The following is a 24,349-nucleotide window of genomic DNA, read 5'->3' on the forward strand; positions in this document are numbered from 1 at the left end:
TATGACATCTTATGCCTGCAAGAAACGTGGCTGATGTCTAAACCCGCACTGGACGGTTTTACAGTGGTAATTTCCCCAGCAGTGAAAGGCCTTTTTGGAAGACCGGCATCAGGCTTATTAATCGCGATAAAAACAGGAGGTGGTTTAGCAGAGCCAGTAAAGTGGAAAGAAGGCTACAAACTTCTTGTAGTGGTCTCATCATGGGCCCAACAGGCACCAAAAAAAAGCCAAAACTCTAACGTGTTAGCTATACTCACCTGCTATTGGAATCCCCAGAGGATGTCGACTAAAACTTTTTGCGACAGCATGAGCTCCACGATCGAACAATTTTACGAAGACTTCGAAGACATCGAACTCATAATCTACGGGGACCTAAACGCAAACTGTGGCAATCAGAAACAATCTAATCCAGTCGGCAACCGGCGATCACCAACATACGATCAAACGAGAGAGCGTGGGAAGGCCTGGAACGATCTTATCGCGGCAAGAAATCTACATAACATAGATACACTGTTCCCCAATCAAATCAACGTACCGACATGGGAACGAGGCCGCTCAAGTGCCACCTTACACTACATAAGCATCTCCAAAGGCTTAATGCAAGCGATAATGAGTTTCAAAGTTGAGAGAACGCTGAACAGCGACCACAACTTGTTGTCATGCGATTGGCAGGGCTGGAGACCTATAAAATCTAGGCATGCCCCAATTACAGAGCTAAATAACCAACAAACACGTCTAAGACTAACAGAAGCGAACATTCTGAAACTGAAAAACGACTGGGACCAAAAAATTCAGTCCAACAAAGTAAACAAAATATACGAAAGACCAGATTATACACCGCTGTTAGCCCCGTACAAAAAAATCACGAAAAATAACTGTGGCTCCTTGGACCTACCCTAAACACGCATTCAAGAACAGAGGAAAACGGGACGACGCTTAAAGAAAATAGCCAAAAAAACAAACACCAGCGAGGATTGGGCAAAATGGCACCAGGAGACAAAAAGGTACCGCAACTGGCTAAAACGACAAAGGGCAACACAATACCAACTGGACGCAGAGGAGATGATGAAGAGATTATCATCTAAAAAATCTAGCGAATTCTGGTCACTAATAAAAACAGCATCTGCAATCCAGAACATGCATCTGATCAACGCAGTTGCAGAAGAAAAATGGATAGAGTACCTCTCGAAAGAATTCGAAGACCTGAAAAGAGCAAAAAGCATGAAGGAGGACAATCCAACCTCGACCTGGGTGAATCTCTCTAACCCAGAAGACATTGCAGATAAAATTAAGAAACTAAAAACATCTAGAGCACCCGGACCTGATGGCCTGACTAACATGGAACTCAAAAAATTTCCGAATGAGTGGTCGAACGTTATTGGTGTAATCTTTGCAGAATGTGAGGCCAAACAACAGATCCCCGAGTCGTGGCTGAAAGCGGTGATTGTACCAATATACAAAAAAGGAGGGCGCGAACAGCCAGAAAATTATAGACCAATTGCCTTGCTGGACATCATAGGCAAACTATACGCATCCCTACTGTTGGACCCCTCAGAAAATGGGAGAAAAATAGACCTTCAAAGGACAATATACAAACATAATGATATTAAATATCTTAAAAGCAAAGGTGAAAGAAGGGGCACCAAAGATACATCTAGCCTTTGTTGATTTATCTAAAGCCTTTGACAAAATTGACAGAAACAGGCTCTGGGAGAAACTTCAACTTTGGAACTGACCTCAATCGATACTCGAGCCTATTAAAGCATTACACACGAACAACACCATAAGAGTGAAACTAAGTCAAGAAGGAACACTCTCTGAAGAGATCAAGATCTGTAGAGGGGTTAATCAAGTATGCCCCTTAGCGCCAGCTTTGTTTACAGCCTTCCTGAGCGATCTGCAAGACTCAGAAGCCGAAAAAAGGAGCTTCCCGTCAAAACTGGGCAAAACCTTCATACCCAGATTACTATATGCAGACGACGTGATCTTGATAGATCAAATTAAAGTCGGACTCCTGCGCAAACTGTCAAACTTAGCTGAATACATCAAGGCCAACGACCTAGAAATCAACAAAAACCAATCAAAAGTTTTGTCAATCGAAAAAGCAACAAACAAGAAAACTAAAAAATTGGCTTGGTTCCTCGAAAAAGAGAAAATTGAAACAGTTGAAAACATCAAATACCTAGGGGTCGAAATAGACAGTTCAAGAACAGACATAACCATGCAAAAGGCGCTGTGGGAAAAGGCTAAAAGACTCACATCACAAATGAAAGCGATCGATCGAAAGTACGGCAAGTTCTCCCTAAAGCCTGCTATAAACCTCTACAAAGGAAAAACTGTCCCAGTCCTAGCATATGGAACAGAAGTCTCACTGAACATTCCTGCAGCAATTTGGACCAAACTAGAAGGGCAGATATGGAAGGCAGTGCTGGGACTCCCGAAATCGACAGCTATTCCGGCGATCCGAAGAGAGCTGGGTCTTGTATCCCTGACATCCATGATAGAGCAAAGCGCTATGAGCTTTTTCCGAAAAATCATTCTGCCCGATTCGCTACCAGCCCTCAAATTCATAAAGGATGAAATAGAAAGCGGCAAATGTCGAGCACTGAAAAGATGGGTTGAAAGGAGAAACGAAAAGCTGGAGGAAATAACTTGCACAGAAAAAGAACTGATTGACAATCCGGATCGAATAAAGCGAAAAATGATTACCATGGACTGGATTAACACACTAGAGGCAGCAGCAGAAAATAAACTTCTTTCACATCTCCCGCCCACCTTCAATAAAGTCAAATCTCCACTAAAATATTGCGTTAAATTTCCTGATAAAAAGGAAAATAACTATGTTTATGAAAGCTAGACTAAATCTGCTCCGAACTTTTGTTCATCAGAGGTGTGTCCGGGAATAAAGGATGCCGTTTGTGCAAATCAACGGAGGTGACAGAAACCCTGAAACACCTCATAATAAACTGCCCTAAAACTAAGAAACACAGACTAGTGCACCTACAACCCCTGATTGAAAATCCATGGATGATATGTGAAAATAATCTATGGAATCGTTTAATATCCGGCGAAACGACAAGATGGACGATAGCGTTGGTAAACCTTATAGACGCAATTTTTCGACAAATTAAAGAGGAAAACCCATCGGCCTAAAGGATAAGCCCGGAGTTAAACACGTGACTGCAACCTTCAAAGGCGACTCCTCACTTAGGAAACTTCTGAAAACGCACAATAACAAGAAGGGATTGGAAATAACGAAAGCCAGTCATTTTGATGAATTTTCTTAGGATTCTCCTAAAGAAAAACAGTCAAAAAAAAAATGTGGATAAATACAGATGGAAGTGGCAGAAAAATAAATACCATAAAACCGGAAGCCTTATTTATGCTACACTTCCATCTCTGATAGTACACCTGAGGTTAAGCTGCGTGGAATTTATCCATTGCAGCACAAAACCTCCAACCTCCCCATATCTTCCCATGCCCGCAACCTCGGCCTCCACCTCGACTCCTCTCTCTCCTTCTCCAAGCACATCTCACTAACCTCTCGAGCTTGTCACCACCACCTCTATTACATCCGCAAGATCTGCCCCTCTCTCACATTCCATGCTTCCAAACTCCTAATCTCCTCTCTTATTTTCTCCCGCCTCTTCTACTGCTCCCCTCTCCTCTTTGGACTCCCACTCTCTCACCTAACTCCCCTAAAATCCATCTACCACTCCTCAATCCGTACTCTATGTTTTCTCGGCCCTCGAGACTCTATTTCTTCCTCTCTCTCTCAACTTGACTGGCTTCCCTTCCTCTCACAACTGAAATTTCAGTTCCTCTTTCTTGTCTTCAAATCTCTCCATGACCTGGTGCCCCCCTACCTTTCCTCCCTCCTCTCATTTTACTCGCCCGCCAGCTCTCTCCTCTCAGCAAACCTCTACCTCCTCACTGTACCCCCAGCCCCATGTGCCTCCTCACGCTTCCGCTCCTTCCAACTCTTGGCCCCCCTACTCTGGAACTCCCTCCCGCTCTCCATCCGCTCCACTCCTACCTACTCATCCTTCCGGCACTCCCTGAAAGCCCATCTTCTTCACTCCCCCCCCTGAATTCCTTTCCCTACCCCTCCCCTCCTACCCTTGCCCTCCCTCCCTTCCCCCCATCCTCTCTCCTTCCCTTCTGACCTTAAATTCGTAACAAATACTGCTTAAGGGCAACAAGGACACCAGATCACTCATCATTCTGATCTCCCTCATCTTGCCCCTTACCTATGGAACGCCCTCCCTACCGCCCTCAGAGCCAAAACGTCTCTCAACGCCTTCTGAAAAAACCTACAAACTGCCCTCTTCAACTAGCATCCACCACAGCACACCCACCACAGGTACCACCCTCCATTACACGTATTCACGTCCAATATTTTGGAGTGCTTTGCCTGTACGCTAACTTGTATTATGTCCTTGTATGCTCCTAGGCCATTTTTCTTCCACTGTAACGAGCGCATCATGTCCATTGCGCTCTTCTGTATGTCTTTCTGTAACTAAGCTGAGTAACCACTGTAACCAGCGCCACGATGCTTATGGGCTGCTGTGCGCTTAACAAATGTGAATAAATAAATAAATAAATAGCTGATCAGAGTGATGCCAGGGAAAGACCCAGAGAAGTATTTGAACGATATGCCCTTCTTGTTACCCCAGAGAGATTGTGGACATTTCCTTTTGTTAATATATAAGAGACACTTTGATTACTTGGCAAGGAGCCATGTTAGCGGAGGATAACCTGGGCGATGTTCAGAATACAACAAGAACCAGAGACCGATCACTAACATCCAATGAATAGAGGCTTGGGCTGGAATCCAGAGGAGCCTGATGGATGGACCTTGACTACAGATTGAGAAAAGCACTTGTCATATTTAGGTTGTATTGGCCCCACAGACATTTTCACTTTTTCCTTTCCTAACGTAGACTTTGCGTCAAGGTCTTCATTGTTCCCTCTGTTCTTTGGGCCACCCCTCATAGTAAAATATGCACAAGTGGATCCGCTCTGCTGTTTCCCGGCTTGGTTTGTGCTTTATAAATTGCACTATAAATTACACGAGTGCTCTAAGTTTCCCTACATTTTAGGGTTTCTGAGCCTTGAGACAGTCACACTAAGTTATAATTTATTTTTCCATTCAACAGGCAGAGGGCTCAGGACTCCTATTCTCTAAATGGCGGATGTCTACACCTCTTCACAGACCTCTTTGGTTTGATCCACATCTCTTCAGCCGTCCAGGAATTCTGAAAGCCAAGACCTACAAAGAATCGATGCAATGTGGGGCAACAGCATTGGGCAGGACTTAGATTGACTTTACAAGGCAGTGTCTGGGCGGCCATTGCGTTGGCTCAGGGGGGGGCAGCGATGTACAGAACTTTGATTGAATTTACATGGCAGAGTCTGGGTTGGCCATCCGGGTGACTCACTGGTATCTATTTGCTTCGATCCCTCCAGTAGCCATCATTACACCTTGATATCCTCTGGCTGTGCCCACTCAATGGCTAGTCACTCTCCCTGGATAGCTAGATTATCTAGCTTGGGGAGCAACAGGAAATCAGCACAGGCTGGGGCTGGTGAAGGCACACTGGTCATTTGGGGTGCCGGTATTCGGCTCAGGGGCATTGCTATTAGGTGCTATATGGGCATGGGCAAATATCTCAGAGTGTTATCTGGTTCCCTTGTGGGAGGTTCAATGCCTTGTACATCAGTTATTTATTTTATTAGGTATTCTTTAACTTTACCCAAAGATGTTGGGGCATTGTACAACACAAACCATCATTAAAAAAACACATCTTAAAACAAGACACAATACATCATAAAAACTGAAACATAATTCATGATAACATCACTCCCATTCCTAAACCTTTCCCAGTGCTCCCCTCAAAGTATCCTCTTTTCATCCCTGGATCCCTGATACACAGCCAAGAATGTGGCTTTTATCTCCGAACCCCACTCCAAAAGTGAACCTAAACGTATGGGCTTTTCATTTCTTTCAAAATGGTGTCCAGTCACTCAGATTTCTATTGGCAAACTAGTCCAAAAGGGTGCTACTTTCCCTGGAGATTGTAAGGTGAGAATCAGCTTACTTCGCAAGCTCCTACCCCACCTGAAGTAGTCAACGTTCCTGCTGCTATAGCCTTACTTGTCAGGCATGCCCCTCAAACACTATGAGACAGTATTGTAGGCAATGTTCAAGCTTCTGCCAGCAGGATGTGTCTGACCTCCGTACTCTGTTATCTTTCTTCTACTTCATAATCGGTGACGCGTAGAGACCCCCTTCATGAAAGTGGATTGGGTGTTGGCTAAGGGAGCACCAGGTCAGGGCTTCCACCAAACCTAGCTTTTGATTCGTTAAGTGGGAGATGTTTCCACTTGAAGGATCCTTGCTCTAGTTTGGGGGGGCTGTAGGGATATATGGGATCTCTTTCAGGATACTGAAGAGAGAGTCAATAAATAGGTACCTCTGCCTGCAGAAAAAAAACAAAACAAGATCTATTCTTTTTTTATGGAACAACAAATCCTACATTGAATAAATATGAAACAATGTCCCCAAGGTGTGACCCCAAGACAACTTCTCTACACTCCTATAACTGCTTGGCAGTTATACAAATGTAGAGAAGTTCTGACTGACTGGTCCTCACTCACATTCCAATAACAATTGTTTGTTCTAATTGTGAATCCTGGGGACCAATATATGTGTATTTTACACCATATGTGCAATAGGGATTTGACATTTGATGGGTGTGTACTATATTGATGTTTTTAACTCTTTATCAACTTATTTTATTGTGTATTGATAATTTGTATGATAAAGATATATATTTATTATACTGTGTATGACAACACCAGTGTGAGGGTGCATTATGCTAGAATTACTCTTTATTTCTTTCAAACCAGGGACGATGAGATTGTGTTGATGAGAGGCTTCCTTTTGAGTATGAAATAAATTCTTCTACCCCATTAGGTAGGAAGGCAACATTCCCCTTCTGCGAGGGTGCCATTTGCGATTGGTCTACATGGTTTTTAAACAGCTGCACTGCTCCCAGTGCTGCCCATCCTTTGCATACTTTTGTACTATGTCCCCACTCACTATGTCCCCACTCACTTTCTATATATTGAATATGTAACTGTGGCCAAAACAGTGCTTCAATCTCTTTGGGATTTTCACCTTCCAGCTGAATGCTTGCAAAATACACTTTATTATTTGCTAACGTTTGCACAGTGGGCGTAGTTATTTCTGTATGTGTCTGTGCCATTGCAGGGATCGAAATTAAGACTAAATGAGTAGGAGCTACCACTGGAGAACAAGGAGCTAGTATATAGCGTCCCCTAAATCTAAATTCCACATAAAATGGAAATATATAATTTTGTCCATTATTTATAACCGGCGCAATTTTAAATGTTGCATATGTATCCTAATGTTTATTTATAGATTGTCCCAAACGGACAGAGTTAAATTCATATAGGTGGGTGTGTTTTTTGAAAATCAGTTGGCCTGGGGAGCCAAAAGTAGCTCCCGGTAGCTGTTGGTGTCAAGCTAACCAGGCTCTTCTAGGCAACACAGAGGAGCTAAATAGCTCTCAGCTCCCCTCAATGTCAAACCCTGCCTTTGTGTGCTCACACAATGCCTTGTGCCTCTATCCAAATATAGAAATGTCAGACCCAGAATCTAAAAGGCTTCTATCCAGTCAGTGTGTTGCTTTGTCTTGGGAATTATTTGATTAGCGCGCAGACTCTGCATGTTGTTGAACTTGTAGAGTTGCAGTATGCTTCCTTTCAACGTTCATGTCTTTTCACTCAGCCTTAGAAGGTTCTGATGTTTTTGCCTGTGGGAAATGAGATGAGCCCTCTTCAGTACCATATTTCTGTGAACTTTAGGTTTTCACTTAGTTTCCACCCTAACATTCACTAAACAGGTAAATACTCTAGCCTCCTCTACAGAATACACATGCAAATTATTTAGAGCTGGTAAGCAATTCCTCTCACCCTACAGCTGCATGAGCCTAGCCAGAGCCCTCATATTATCCAAACTAGATCACTGTAAAGCCTTATACATTGGAGCCAATACATACATTATTAACAAAATACAGATACTCCAAAACAAAGACCTTAGAGCTGCTCTCACTATCTGCGCCTCCCTTGCTGGTGTATCTCTTTGTGTGAGTTTCTATCCTTGTTAGACTTTTTCTGTACCTCTGCAGGCCTCCTGTCTGTGTGAATTCTGCCTAGTAACTAATAAGTAGATGTCACTATGTCCCCATATTGCTCCCTTTTGTCTTGCTCATTTAGTAGGGATAGCTTTTTATGAACTTCTAATCTTGCAGGCACTCATTTCAATAAAGCTATAATTATGCTCTCAACCATTTGTTAATTATTATATGCTATAGTCAAGCCTAGATTCATGGCACAGCAGCGCCCTGTGTTTCCATAATGTCTGACAATACTGACCATAAGGATGGTGATGGATGGAGTGCCTAGAAGTTGCAAGTACAGCCAGCTATCGATTGAAAACCAGCTGTCACAGCCTGCTAGAGGGTGGGTGCAGCTGGAGGGAGGAAACATAGCTAAAGACCTGTGTCTTTGCCCGCAGGTGTAAGGTGTGGATAGGTAGCTTGCAGCTGTCCTAGTTTCTCTGACTTTGAGTATGTCCTCATTTTTGGAAGGGCAAGACCCTAATATATAATTCTTAATGTCTGTAACGGCATCCCTCCTGTGTCTGTCTTGAGGCTGCTGAGCCGGTGCTATGCCATGCTGTGCCGCATAATGTAATGCAAGGTTTTAAACAGTGTCAAAATGTGCAGTCCGGAGTTCATGGTGTGCTTACAAAAAAGGACCTCTATGATTTGGATGAAAACGGGCTAAGAATGTGAGTGACACGTTGGGTGTGGCTAATGGCCCATGCCTAGCATTCATTTCTGGCTAGACTAGATTAACTCCAAACCAGTTTACATGATTCTGATGGCTGTGAGGGGTCAGAGATGAAAGCCAGATACAAAGTTTTCATGTTAAAGACTTTTATTAAAATGGGTTGGGAAAATGCCTCTCTGACCTTTCTCTAAGAGGAAGTTCCCTACCTGTGACCAAAAACTAAGGATCTGCCAGAAATCAAAAGCCGTTCTTGTGTCCAAACGTGTTATCCTGACCCTCACACTATGAACAAAATAATAAAGTGATGAGGGAAATGTCTTTAACCTGATATTTGCAAAACGTTTTCTTAAATAAAGAATATAACAGTTCCAACATAAATGTTTTCCAAGATAACATAACCTTGGTTCCAGAGGGTGGTTCCCTTCCCCTGGATTCTTCAATAGGATGATAATGTCTCCGGTTCTAACAGTTCTTTGCGTCTCTCCTTGGCCCACAACAATCCTGTTAGGTTAAACACTTCCTTGTATGCTTCCTTGCCAGGACTTCTTAAGCACCTCCAATTGCCTGGTATACTCCCCTGCCAGGACTTCTTAAATGCTTACACTTTGCCTGGTTTACTCGCCTGCCAGGACATCTTAGTTCCTTATTTGTGCTACAGCCTCTCTCCACAATCACAATGGCATATCTTTTCCGTGGGTCAATATTTCTATTTATTTCTAAGTACAGTTTCAGTTTTCCCCATGTCAGCATTCCATGCACTTAAATATTGTTTGGGGTTGCATTTGCATTCTGACTTTTGTCATACAAACAATCTTCTTATCGATTCTGTTTACGTGGCATTACAAAGTTCAATTTGTGTTTTACGTGGCTGTTGAAATGCCCCGGGGGGACCACTTCGCTTCGGCTGACTAGCCAGTTTTTCCTCTCGTCTTCGGTTCCATTTGCACTTATGCGGCGCAGCTCTGCCGCTTGCCCTCCACTCAGGACTGTCTTAACGTTTCCCTGCCTTCTTCCGCGGTGCTGCTCCTGCACGCCTGCTGCCTTCACGTTTCTGTGAGGTTAATGCTGCCTCCTTCAGCTGCTGAATGCCCAGAAATCGTCTTGTGGTTCCCGGCATTTCAGCAGCCCTGCTGGCTCTCGCAATGAGTCTATTCCTCTTTGATAGCGATCCGCATGGCTCCGTCACTCCGACTCATGTCTCCAGCCTCTGCACGCCTCCAAGCGAGATGCACCGTGTTCTCCTGAGCAGCTGCTGCAGCCTGCACAGGAATCTCTCTCCCTGGCTTCCCTTTTAATGAGTCTCCTTTGGGCTGTGGCAACCTGTTAATGCCCAGGTGTTCCCCTTCTTCCTGGCGGGGCCAGACTGCTCCTCTTGGCTCCTATAGCACTTCTCAGCTCCACTTAAGCAGTTGGGGTGCAAGGGTTACCTGCTCCTTTGGCCCAAACAGCAACCCACAGTTCCTTCCCTTCTGCCACACTAAGCATTGCAGGGACGGCCTCTCTCACACATCCTGAGACTTTACTCCTTTTTATATTGGCTCTGCCCGATAGGATTTGGGGAAGGCCTAGACTGCTGAGAGTGGGAAGTGACAATCATTACTCCTCCCCTTTTCCTCGTCCCAGTGTTGTGGGGTTTGTGAGAACAGTACTCCCTTTTTGAGAATACATGTTTGCAATAGATTTTAAAGTCAAACTCGGTTTGGAAGAAGAGTATGTGGAACTGGGAAAAGTGTCTCACAATTTTACAAGGCTGGTTAGTTGAGAGTTTGCCTTTGGGAGGTGTCCAAAGCTTCCCACTACTCTCCATGGGTGGAAGAGGTAAGACACCACAATGTGCCCTCATTTTGTTGCAAATGGGGGATTCATCCTGAGAGGGGGGAGGGGGATACGGCATCTCACCCGATGAAGTCACGACATCTGGCGGAGGTTGTCTCCTCCCATGTGATCCTCCCTCATGAAGCCACCCCCAGGGTCAGGATCCGGTAGCGGCTGCTGTCCCCTGGCTACATGGGAGGAGGTCACAGCTGAGGGATCCGTGGCGACTCCACTTGATTCATCACATAGCAGAACAAGTTAAATGCTTCCCCTGATTTCTGTGCAAAGCATGCTGTGGCAGGTTCGAATCCCGGCAAGGTCAACTCAGCCTTTCGTCCTTCTGAGGTCGATAAATTGAGTTCCACTCTGTTTGATAATAATGTAATCTGTTATTTCAGTGCTCTGAGGACCAGGGGTTTGTACCGCTACATCAGAAATAGATATTAGTGTTATTATTATATGAGCTAAAACTAATTCAGGAAATTGGCATAGGCGATACTGGATAGTGTTTCAGTCTCCTCTTATCAGGTGAGTGGCATGCACATTATTGGTTCTATTGGCTGGCGTTTTCTAAATAAGTGATTCACGCCACAGCTGGTAAACCTCCTAATTACAATATTGCAATGGTAAAGTTTACATTTAGAGCATCACAATTTGATAACCGTAGCCAATTGAACACCCCGGCCCCGTAATGGAGGGGACTGTGCATCTCCTGATGTGCCATCTTCTGTACTCACTTTCTAACCTCCTTTTATTAAGATTTTTACCTTGTTTTTGCCTGACACGGGCATGAGGTTATTATTAGCAAAGCTACTGTCATCTCAAAGAAGCCCTAAACTGGGCCTTACCTGTCTTGAGTGCCTTTTTTAAGGGACGACCATGAGTCATTAATCTCCACCTTCTGATGAGAGGATGAGATGAATAGCTTCTGGTCATCAGTTATTCATGTCTAAAGCACACCAAGCCTGATGCCAGCGCTATGCATGTGGGGGCCTAGTTTATTGTGTCTTCAGCCTGACCAAACACAAACATGCAGGGATTATGTTGCTGAACCCATTTAGAAATGACAGCTCTGACCCATTGACAAATGACAATGAATGCATTTTAATGTAACCCATTATTTCCTAAATGCAGGGAGGTTTATTAGGCAAGCGACTATAATGGTAAATATAACATAACTAACCATCACTCCTAAAAATAAAACTATCAAATGAGCGATGCACAGCTTGATTAAGAAGCAATGAAAATATAATTCTAGTTTAAAAACATGCAGCTCAGGAAGTAGCTGGCATATGCTCCCCTGTTTCTGTTTAGAAAGCGAACACAGAATTCTTAAAAAGACTGGAAAGTGACGCCTACCCTTTTGAACTCAGTCATGATATGATATGATATGGCATTTATAACGCGCCTATACACAAGTGTTTCAAGGCGCGATGAGGCAAGGGAGGGGAAATAGAGGGAAGACGGAGACAGCGATCCTACTAGGCCAGGTGACATTCACATCGTGTACGTGCAAGGGAAGGGTAAAAGTGCGTGGGGAAAGAGGAGGGGGCAGTGCAGTACATAGGATAACAGTAAAATAAATAGAGACAATACATAATGAATAAAAGTGCGGCCAGCTGGTGGCGAGTGCACAGGTAAGTGCAGACGACAGGTGTGTAGGGCTACAGAAACAGTCCCCAAGTGCAAGGGTTGCCAGGGGGGCAGTGCAAGTGTGCAACTGGCGGGGAGGGGACCTGGGCCACAGTTTAAGAAATAAGCATTTTCGCTGGACCAGCATGTCCACGAAGAGCTGCACATTGTGATCACAGAGCTTTGCCAATTCGATCGTCGGCTATGAGCTTTGTAATGCAGCGTTGTTCTGATGGCAATTTAATATACCATCTAACATCCTAACATTCCCCTTGTGCTCATTCTACAGTCTGTTATAGCTGTCTTAAATAAGGGCAGGTATCATGTCGACATATTTGAGGAAACCAACATCATCTTTCCTGCGTCAATGATGTATTGGGTGAGTTTGGTGGACATTTAGGGTTGCATATCAACTGCCAGTAGTGGGTCTTGGGCCAGTGTGCGTAGGACAGAAGGCAAAGCTCACTGTGATATGTCAAAACATTAAAATTCCTGGGAATTTGCCTGACTAGTCACTGGATGGATTCCTTTTTAACTGCCATGGGTTTTCCCCCCCAGTGCCAAGGCCTTTTTTGGTGATTTCGGTATTTCACCACTCAAAGCCTTCTAACATTTTCTCCTTCATTAACCCCTTAAGTGCCAAGGATGAGCTATCTCGTCCTTGGCACTGGGGAGGTAATCCCAAGGACGAGATTCCTCTTAAGGCTGAACACGGATATGCTCCTAATGATACTAAAATTATGATTTAAAGTATTATTCTCAGCTGCTTATTCCGCTGTTGTATAAGGTGGACATGTTTAAAATAACCACACTCCGGATATTTCTTTATGGATTAGAAAACACAAACTATAATTCTTCCCATGATTATTTTCAAAATAAAGGAAGTCTTCATTCAGCTGCTGCCATGGCCATAAGGATGGCTCGGAATCCATGGAACATGTTATGCAGACCTGCAGATATACGAGACCACCTGCCTCCTAAACATTAGCAAGTATTACAGGGTATCAAACTTGGTAATCAATAATAAATGAGTAGACTCGAGCGGTGAGTCGAGGGGGCTAAAGCTGGTTCTAAGCTCAACCTTGAGAATAGAGCTTCTATTTGGGGGCATGTTTTCAAGGTCAGTTTTACCCACCATTAGTTTGCTGATGCTCTGCTGGACCTGGGCACCCAAATAGAAGGCTTGGTCAAGGACAATGATGCTGCAGTGTCGGCAGTGAGAAGGGACTGGGCTGAAAGGCGTTGTGAGATTGTGGGGCTAAAAGGCTTGGAGGCAGGAGAGGAGTCGTTTGAGTGGTGTTTCATCAGTGGTGAATGTCCATTTCCTGGGGGATGTTTTAATAAATTCAGTTAAACTGAAATGGGAAAGACACTTGGACCTCCCAGGTGCAAAGTGAAGGGAGGTGTGAGATTAGGATGCACATGGATGCATGGATCAATGGATGCAAGGTTTTGAATTAATCATAATAAGCAAGCCACCAAAGCATTTTTATAAGACTGCTGTGCCATTACAGAAAGGAACGCCAGTATGGAAATCAGGTGTTTCCCACCCATGCTATGCTGGGTTTCCAAGAACCATCCAGGGAATATGTTTTACAATGGCAATACTTGCATATTTAGGGAAAAAAGCATGAAAATGTTTTATCCAGGACATACTGCCATATTTCAAGCAAATAGAGCCTGAACATGTTTTACAGGCACATTATGGGCAGAGGGAACATACAAATAGTATACATTGTCAATACTGGCATATGTTTGGTAAAGATGAGATACACAATGTTTAAAGTAGCAATATGGACATATCTTTGGCATAGAGAGAATTTAAATCTTTTACAGTGGCTATTATTGATTCTTTTGAGCACAGAGCATGACAATGGTTTTCAGTGGGAAAGCTACAATATGTTTGGCACAGAGACCTTGAAACTGTTTTCCAGTGACAAGACTTAGTAATAAAATGGGAATTAATATTCAATATAGGTGTAATCCTTCTTGTGACAGTATGTCCTCAAGAGTGAGAACTCGCGTTGAAGGAGTCAAGTTATCTAATTCTATATACTAGAACAAGAACATAGTCCTATGTTCTAGTATATAGACAGACTAGAATTAGATAACTTGACTCCTTTTTAAAGTATGACAACTGTAAATTAGCATATGCTTTGAATGCTGTTGATAACTAATTGTGTTTATTAATTCAACACAAGTTCTCACTCTTGAGGACATACTGTCACAAGAAGGATTGTGTTTTAGTGTGTTTTATTATAATACCGACAAGCTGAATTGACCTTTAGGTTGTCTTTTATATCCATGACTTTTTGAATAAATTAATATTTTGTACTGTGAATGCAATTAGACTAATTGAATTCTTTGGTCTAACTGTTGAATAACTTGCTAACTACCTCATGTTATATTTAATGCCTAACTACCCCAAAATAAGGTAGAGCGCTCAGCTGTCGTGAGCTAATTTGGAGTTCCCCCCTTATATATGGGGCATAATTATGCAACCACAGTATTTAACAAGATTGTGTTGACTGGGGTGATTCCACTTTCATACAAAGAAGCTCTGCTTATTCCTATTTTTAAAACATAGCAGGAGGCGAGGATCTGACACGAGCACTTATCGATATCTTGCTCTATTAGATGCACTGAGTAAAGTCTTCAAACTTTTGATTCTGAAAAGGTTGAAGAAGTAAGCAGCCACTAATCATATACTTAAGGTCACCCAGAACAGTTTTTGAGAACCTCGCTCAACAATATACAGATGACATTATGGAAATATTTTGGGCACATAAAATGAACATTGATGCTGGCAAATCTTGGGAAAAAATATATATTTTGGGCAATTAGAACATGAGCATGTTTTACAATGGCAATATTGGCATGTTTTGGGTACAGTGCTTGAACATTTTTTTAAATGGTAATACTAAAATATTTTCAGCACACAGAGCACAAAAATCTTTTACAGTAGCGATACTTGCATATTTTCAGTAATTATTAGCAAAAATTGCACTTTGGCATATTTTGGGCAAACAAAGCCTATAAATGTTGTACAGTCACAAAAATGACATGTTTTTGGACACAGAGATCTTTCTGTTTTACAGTTCGGTAATGGTGCGTATTGGACACGGGGGTATGAATATGTTTAACAATGGCCATACTGAACTATTTTCGTCACTGAGTATGGTAATGTTTTACAGTGGTAATACTGGCACATTTTGGGCACAGGGAGCATGACAATATTTTCCAGTCACAATACTGAATCATTTGGGCATCAGACTTATTGACACGATTTACAATGAAAATACTGGCACGTTTTGGTCACAGAGCCCAACAACAGTTTTACATTGATGATATTAGTATACTTTGGACTCATAGGGCATAAACATATTTTACAGCAGCAATACTGACATATTTTGAAACACAGAGAGCTTTACAATGTTTCAGAGTGGCAAAATTGGTACATATTGTCTTGGCGGAGGATGAACATGTTTGACAGTGACCATACTGAAAGCATTTGGGCCTAGACCATGACAATGTTTTATAGTGGCAATACTTGCACATTATAAGTGCATGGAGTATAACAATATTTTACAGTAACAATACTAGCACAGTTGGGGCATAGGGAGCATGAACATGATTTGAAATGGCATTTCTGTCACATTTTAGGCCCAGAGACTGTGACATTTATTTACTATGCTAGCATATTTTGAGCAGGTAGTGCATGAATACCTTTCACCATGTGCTAGCATGTTTTGTGCAAAGTGTAAAATACAATATTGTAGAGTAACAAGACTAAAATGTTTGGACACAAAGAGCATGAAAGCCTTTTACAGTGGTAATGCTGAAATATTTTGAGCACAGCGGACATAAATATTTTACAGTGGCAATACTGGAATATTTTGGACTCAAACAACATGAAGATATATTACTGAGCCAATACTGGCACATTTCTGGTACAAAGAGCAGGACAAATTTTTCCAGAAACAATTCTGGCATATTTTGGGCACATATAGCATGTAAATGTTGTACAGTGACATTACAGAAATATTTTGGGATACTGAGAAAATGAAGATATTTTACAGTGGCAATTGGGATCAATTTAGGGCACACAGTAAGAATATGTTTCACAGTGGAAATACTGAAATATTTTGAGTAACAGCGAATGAAAATATTTTACAGTCGTAGTACTGGCATATTTCGACAATAGACAAAACTGTTTTATAGAAATTCTCAAATACTTTGGCCACAGAGAGCATGAAAATGTTTACAGTGGCAATACTGGCATAGGTTTGGCACAGTGAGCATGAACATATTTTACAGTGGCAATAATGGTGCATTTTAAGCATAGAGAGCAAGTCATGTTTTACAGTGTCAGTACATACATGTATCTGGCTAAGAGATCATGAACATGTTTGACACTGGCAATTCTCACATATTTTAAACATAAGCAGCATGATGATACATATTTTACTGTAACATAAGAGGATACCCCATCCTCCTGTTATTCTTCAACTTTGGGACTAATACTAGCAGCCAGATGATTCAATAACTGCAAACGGATCTCCAAAATATATATGCACAGAACAAGCTCACTTAACATACATATCCAACATTGTAAGGTGCAATCGTGTACTCTCGGGTTAGTTTCAAAAGTTCCAAGCATGCTGATACAGTAGTTGTAATAAAAAACAATGAAACACATTTTTTTTTGAGCTGTACTGTGATAACATAGGGATCCTGGTAACTTAACATTTTCAAATAGTAATCCATTTTTTTGTTGTGGAATTCCAAATGAAGCAACAGCTCAGTTGTCATTTTTAGAGTAATAAAGAGAGTGTATTTAAAATATTTGTACATGTATTTTGGAGATCTGTTTGCAGTGGTTGAATCATTTGCCTGCTAGTGTAAGTCCTAAAGTTGAAAAAGAACAAGAGGAGGGGTAGCCTGTTATTTTGTGCTGTGTTACAATTTGATAAAGTCCCTATTATGGTAGAAGCTCCTTAGCAACAAAAACTCAAAGGGATTGATCTGTCGTTATCAATTGTAACATAACAGGCACATTTTGGGCACAGAGAGGATACACATGCTTTATGGATGGTGCTTTATGGTGGGAACACTATCCTATTTTGTGCCCAAAGAACGTGAACGTATTTTACAGTGATATGATATAGTATGGCATTTATAACGCGCCTATACACATGTGTTTCAAAGCGCGAAGTGACAATACTAGAACATCTTTGGCACAGAGAGCATGAACATGTTTCACTGTAGCAAAGCTACTATATATATTAGGCACTGCCAGCATGAAAATGTCTCCTTTCAGTGTCAATGCTGGCATATTTTGTGTGCACATGGTTCGTGAAAGTGCATTGTACATTGGCAATGCTGGCATAGATTGGGATCGGAGGCATCATGAAAATATGTTGTTAAAGTTTCCTCTCTACTATTAATGACCTGCCATCCATTGGATTTTTCTTGTGTTTCCCTACTGTACCATATTTAAATTGCAGGGCTTTTTACCCAGGTTTTGCAAAGTGTGTGCTCTAAAATAGGTCATTTCAACATAGGTTAATTCATGCTACCTTCCTACACTCAATTCGGGGGGAAAATGAAGACCACTCAAATAAGGAATATGAACAGCCACCACTGGTTGTGCTGTCTCTATGACATGCAGGGTTTATCTCCACAGAGATTGGTGGTTACCCTAGCTTCTTCCTACCCTAATTCATGTGTGTTGATGAAGTGGCAACATCTCTCCAAGGTCCTATAAATATGATCGGTGACGGTAACTGATTGAGCGGAAATAAAAGTCACCATGGTTTGATAACCTAATAGTTGGCTAAGTGATTCTGGATTCAGTTTCAGTGCAGTTCCTGCATATATGGGATGATGCTTTGAGTGGGGTTTTCCAGAATGTATGACTTGCACCACATAATGCCACTGATAGAAACACTGACAATAGAGGAAGACCATCTAAAATGTGTGTATCATGCTTGCGGAAGCGTCAAACTGCTTATTGTATATTTGTTCTACACTCACATAGAGAAGAATTACAAGTAGTGTGTAGAAGGAAAATTGTTTTGTGTTATCACCCAAGTCTGTGCTTGAACTAAATTGACTCTGTTTTATTTAACTGTTAATCTAATGTGTCCTTGTGTTCCCTATTGGACAAATGGAGGCACGGTAGCACTTAGACTGTGGTTTAGGGCAAAATTTGGAATGTAAACTCTCAGGCAATACTCGGCACATCTAATCTAATCAAAGTGGAATCAATTAGTGCCTCCTACAACAAGTCAAGTCTCTTGTATGTGTGTTTTTTTACTCTTCACCTTTTGTGTTTTTTTTGCTCTTCACCCAATCCATCCCTTTCTTCTGTCCCTCTACAACTCTGTCCCTACCATACTACAAGTGCAGTACTCTTCACCCAATCCATCCTTTTCTTCTGTACGTCTACAACTCTGTCACTACCATACTACAAGTGCAGGAACACTTTTTGTGGGGTTCCAATGAAATATGGCATTTTGGAGAAGGATTGCCAAATTATAACCTGGTGTTTGTGTTTTCATTTTTGTTAGTTGTGACTTACTGCTAATAGTATTGCCGGACTAATGTCATATTGTGGTTCTGAATGTAATGTTGAGCAACATAACTTCAACCCTTTTCAGAATGGTCTGTGTGTATCAAAACTCTGCAGATGGAGCGGGCAGACCCTACATAGAGTAACCTCAGCCACAGACCATTAGATTTCAGATCCTGTGGTGATACAGGAAAAAAATATAAATCTTGACCCATGCTATGCTTTCCAGTTGTATTACTTGAATGTGTGTTCCCACAAACATCTTTGCTAAGAGGCAACTTTCAGCAAGCCCATATTTATGAATCTTATTGTTTGATATTCTCTTCTTACATTTTCAATACATCATTACTCCTTTATGCCAGAACTAACCCAATGCGTTATGTTCTTAGTTTTTAGAAATGTTTCTTACTGAGGTGGCAAACAAAGAGAGAATCCATTATAGCTGATAAGGCCGATTTGAATAAAATACTTTCTCTGATGGATGCTCCTTTGTGGTACTATCCTCACGCCCCTTCACATCTCCCGCAGAGCACCAGTCGTTCTCTGTCCGTGAGAAGAAGGACGGCATTACCGAGCTGAATCTAGCTCCAGCCGACAGCCTCTGGACCACTGCAAGAGATGGAGCAGTGAGACTGCGCATGGAAGTGGCAGGACCAGCTTCGGAGCCTCCGGTAACCACGATCAGCATGTTCCAAGACGCGGTCCAGAGTTTCGGCAACCGGCCAGCCATGGCAGTGAAAAGGGACGGCCAATGGCAAACCACTACGTATTTCCAGTATTACAGGCAGTGCTGGGCAGCAGCCAAGAGCTTCCTGAAGGTAGGTCATTATTGGTAAAATACCACAGGTGGCACTGGGTGAGGAGGTCAGTGTAAGATAATTTTGGTTTAAGAAAAAGCAGAGACTGTCGGAATAGGTAATTGAACTTTGGGTCAACTGATTGGTGAAGTTACCATCAAAGTCATAGGTTGTACTCTAGTTGTACAAGGTGTCTTGCATATTTAGGCAATATGTAGCATTTAGCTTCCAGCTTCTGGTGCACAGTAGTGAACCCAGTAAAGAAAGGGTTTCTAGATTTGTCTAAATTTCAGATTGTTTAGGACCTCTCAGGGCAGTGACAGTGTGTTTGGGAATCAGAGTGTATCTGCCACATCCCCCAGAGGCTTAAATGTTCATGAGTATGTTTAATAACACAAAGCTCTGTGCATTTGAGCACAAGAACCTCTGCCTTTCTGTCTTTTGAATCAAGTATATTGCATAGGTGAAGTATGGAAACTAGGTGGCAGGTGGACGTGGACCCAGCCATAGCGAGAACATTGCACAAGAGTCTCGTACTGTATAGGGATGGCAGCCCCCTTTCAAAACCCGTCTGGTGATTGTTAATCAAAAGGGGCCACAGCCTCTTCACTCTACTGGATATGAGCTTAGCAAAGCCTCTTCAGTCTACTGGATATCAGCTTAGCAAAGCCTCTTCAGTCTACTGGATATCAGCTTAGCAAGCTTAGCAAAGCCTCTTCAGTCTACTAGATATGAGCTTAGCAAAGCCTCTTCATTCTACTGGATATGAGCTTAGCAAAGACTCTTCAGTCTACTGGATATGAGTTTAGCAAAGCCTCTTCATTCTACTGGATATGAGCTTAGCAAAGACTCTTCAGTCTACTGGATATGAGCTTAGCAAAGCCTCTTCAGTCTACTGGATATCAGCTTAGCAAGCTTAGCAAAGCCTCTTCAGTCTACTAGATATGAGCTTAGCAAAGCCTCTTCAGTCTACCGGATATGAGCTTAGCAAAGACTCTTCAGTCTACTGGATATGAGTTTAGCAAAGCCTCTTCATTCTACTGAATATGAGCTTAGCAAAGACTCTTCAGTCTACTGGATATGAGTTTAGCAAAGACTCTTCAGTCTACTGGATATGAGCTTAGCAAAGCCTCTTCAGTCCACTCGATATGAGCTTAACAAAGCCTCTTCAGTCTACTGAAAATGAGTTTAGCAAAGCCTCATCAGTCTACTAGATATGAGCTTAGCAAAGCCTCTTCAGTCCACTCGATATGAGCTTAACAAAGCCTCTTCAGTCTACTGAAAATGAGCTTAGGAAAGCCTCATCAGTCTACTGGATATGAGCTTAGCAAAGCCTCTTCAGTCTACTGGATATGAGCTTAGCAAAGCCTCTTCAGTCTACAGGATATAAACTTAGCAACGCCTCTTCAGTCTACTAGATATGAGCTTAGCAAAGCCTCTTCAGTCTACTGGATATGAGCTTAGCAAAGACTCTTCAGTCTACTGGATATGAGCTTAGCAAAGCCTCTTCAGTCCACTCAATATGAGCTTAACAAAGCCTCTTCAGTCTACTGAAAATGAGCTTAGCAAAGCCTCATCAGTCTACTGGATATGAGCCTAGCAAAGCCTCTTCAGTCTACAAGATATGAGCTTAGCAAAGACTCTTCAGTCTACTGGATATGAGCTTAGCAAGCTTAGCAAAGCCTCTTCAGTCTACTGGACAGGAGCTTAGAAAAGCCTCTTCAGTCTACTGGATATGAGCTTAGCAAAGACTTTTCAGTCTACTGGATATGAGCTTAGCAAAGCCTCTTCAGTCTACAGGATATAAGCTTAGCAAAGCCTCTTCAGTCTACTGAATATCAGCTTAGCAAGCTTAGCAACGCCTCTTCAGTCTACTAGTTATGAGCTTAGCAAAGCCTCTTCAGTCTACTGGATATGAGCTTAGCAAAGACTCTTCAGTCTACTGGATATGAGCTTAGAAAAGCCTCTTCAGTCTACTGGATATGAGCTTAGCAAAGACTCTTCAGTCTACTGGATATGAGCTAAGCAAAGCCTCTTCAGTCCACTCAATATGAGCTTAACAAAGCCTCTTCAGTCTACTGGATATGAGCTTACCAAAGCCTCTTCAGTCTACTGAAAATGAGTTCAGCAAAGCCTCTTCATTCTACTGGATATGAGCTTAGCAAAGCCTCTTCAGTCTACTGGATACGAGCTTAGCAAGCTTAGCAAAGCCTCTTCAGTCTACTGGACAGGAGCTTAGAAAAGCCTCTTCAGTCTACTGGATATGAGCTTAGCAAAGACTTTTCAGTCTACTGGATATGAGCTTAGAAAAGCCTCTTCAGTCTACTGGATATGGGCTTATCAAAGCCACTTCAGTCTACTGAAAATGAGCTCAGCAAAGCCTCTTCAGTCTACTGGATATGAGCTTAGCAAAGCCTCTTCAGTCTACTGGATATGAGCTTAGCAAAGACTCTTCAGTCTATTGGATATGAGCTTATCAAAGCCTCTTCAGTCTACTGAAAATGAGCTCAGCAAAGCCTCTTCAGTCTACTGGATATGAGCTTAGAAAAGCCACTTCAGTCTACTGGATATGGGCTTAGCAAAGCCACTTCAGTCTACTGAAAATGAGCTCAGCAAAGCCTCTTCAGTCTACTGAAAATGAGCTCAGCAAAGCCTCTTCGGTCTACTGGATATGAGCTTAGCAAAGCCTCTTCAGTCTACTGGATACGAGCTTAGCAAGCTTAGCAAAGCCTCTTCAGTCTACTGGATATGAGCTTAGCAAAGCCTCTTCAGTCTACTGGATACGAGCTTAGCAAAGCCTCTGCAGTCTACTGGATATCAGCTTAGCAAGCTTAGCAAAGCCTCTTCAGTCTACCAGATATGAGCTTAGCAAAGCCTCTTCAGTCTACCGGATATGAGCTTAGCAAAGACTCTTCAGTCTACTGGATATGAGTTTAGCAAAGCCTCTTCATTCTACTGGATATGAGCTTAGCAAAGACTCTTCAGTCTACTGGATATGAGTTTAGCAAAGACTCTTCAGTCTACTGGATATGAGCTTAGCAAAGCCTCTTCAGTCTACTGGATATGAGCTTAGCAAAGACTCTTCAGTCTATTGGATATGAGCTTATCAAAGCCTCTTCAGTCTACTGAAAGTGAGCTCAGCAAAGCCTCTTCAGTCTACTGGATATGAGCTTAGAAAAGCCACTTCAGTCTACTGGATATGGGCTTAGCAAAGCCACTTCAGTCTACTGAAAATGAGCTCAGCAAAGCCTCTTCAGTCTACTGAAAATGAGCTCAGCAAAGCCTCTTCGGTCTACTGGATATGAGCTTAGCAAAGCCTCTTCAGTCTACTGGATACGAGCTTAGCAAGCTTAGCAAAGCCTCTTCAGTCTACTGGATATGAGCTTAGCAAAGCCTCTTCAGTCTACTGGATACGAGCTTAGCAAAGCCTCTGCAGTCTACTGGATGTGAGCTTAGCAAAGCCTCATCATTCTACTGGATATGAGCTTAGCAAAGCCTCTTCAGTCTATTGGATATGAGCTTAGCAAAGCCTCTTCAGTCCACTCAATATGAGCTTAACAAAGCCTCTTCAGTCTACTGAAAATGAGCTTAGCAAAGCCTCATCAGTCTACTGGATATGAGCCTAGCAAAGCCTCTTCAGTCTACAGGATATGAGCTTAGCAAAGACTCTTCAGTCTACTGGATATGAGCTTAGCAAAGCCTCTTCAGTCTACTCGATATGAGCTTACCAAAGCCTCTTCAGTCTACTGAAAATGAGTTCAGCAAAGCCTCTTCATTCTACTGGATATGAGCTTAGCAAAGCCTCTTCAGTCTACTGGATACGAGCTTAGCAAGCTTAGCAAAGCCTCTTCAGTCTACTGGACAGGAGCTTAGAAAAGCCTCTTCAGTCTACTGGATATGAGCTTAGAAAAGCCTCTTCAGTCTACTGGATATGGGCTTAGCAAAGCCACTTCAGTCTACTGAAAATGAGCTCAGCAAAGCCTCTTCAGTCTACTGAAAATGAACTCAGCAAAGCCTCTTCAGTCTACTGGATATGAGCTTAGCAAAGCCTCTTCAGTCTACTGGATACGAGCTTAGCAAGCTTAGCAAAGCCTCTTCAGTCTACTGGATATGAGCTTAGCAAAGCCTCTTCAGTCTACTGGATACGAGCTTAGCAAAGCCTCTGCAGTCTACTGGATGTGAGCTTAGCAAAGCCTCATCATTCTACTGGATATGAGCTTAGCAAAGCCTCTTCAGTCTACTGAAAATGATCTTAGCAAAGCCTCTTCAGTCTACTGGATATGAGCTTAGGAAATATCCTAGATTCACAATTGATTAAAGAATTCGACTTGTGCTTTTTTTGGAAGCATTGGATTTCTATCTGGTTTATTTATGATTGAGATCATAGCACCAGAAACAGCACCATAATGCACCTTAAAGGTTAGCAATGGGTTATACAAGATATATAGTTTAGGAGCTAAAATGGGCAGAAACTGTGGACATTTTTTTAACAATTACATCATTTAAAATTGCATTTTGCAGTGTATGAGCCTCCCTTTACAGTGATGGCCTATTATACTCTTCAGGTAACTATTCATTGTTTAAACAGATGGAAAAGCCTTCCTGGAACATAAAACCTTATAAAATGTAGAAAAGATATCTAGTATGT

At 42.2% G+C, this 24,349-nt stretch overlaps 1 protein-coding gene across 2 annotated transcripts in view; it reads left to right on the forward strand.

Moving 5' to 3' along the window:
* Positions 1 to 24,349, forward strand: part of LOC138511215 (long-chain-fatty-acid--CoA ligase ACSBG2-like) — a 531,477-nt gene that overhangs the window by 122,970 nt on the left and 384,158 nt on the right. For both annotated transcript variants that reach the window (XM_069626743.1, XM_069626744.1), the window contains exon 2: positions 19,433 to 19,722. In XM_069626743.1, coding sequence (XP_069482844.1) covers positions 19,433 to 19,722 — 290 coding nt within the window. The remainder of the gene's footprint in view (positions 1 to 19,432; positions 19,723 to 24,349) is intronic.

Source organism: Ambystoma mexicanum, chromosome 6p (assembly GCF_040938575.1).
Source record: "Ambystoma mexicanum isolate Mex_15411 chromosome 6p, UKY_AmexF1_1, whole genome shotgun sequence".
NCBI classification, from domain to species: domain Eukaryota; kingdom Metazoa; phylum Chordata; class Amphibia; order Caudata; family Ambystomatidae; genus Ambystoma; species Ambystoma mexicanum.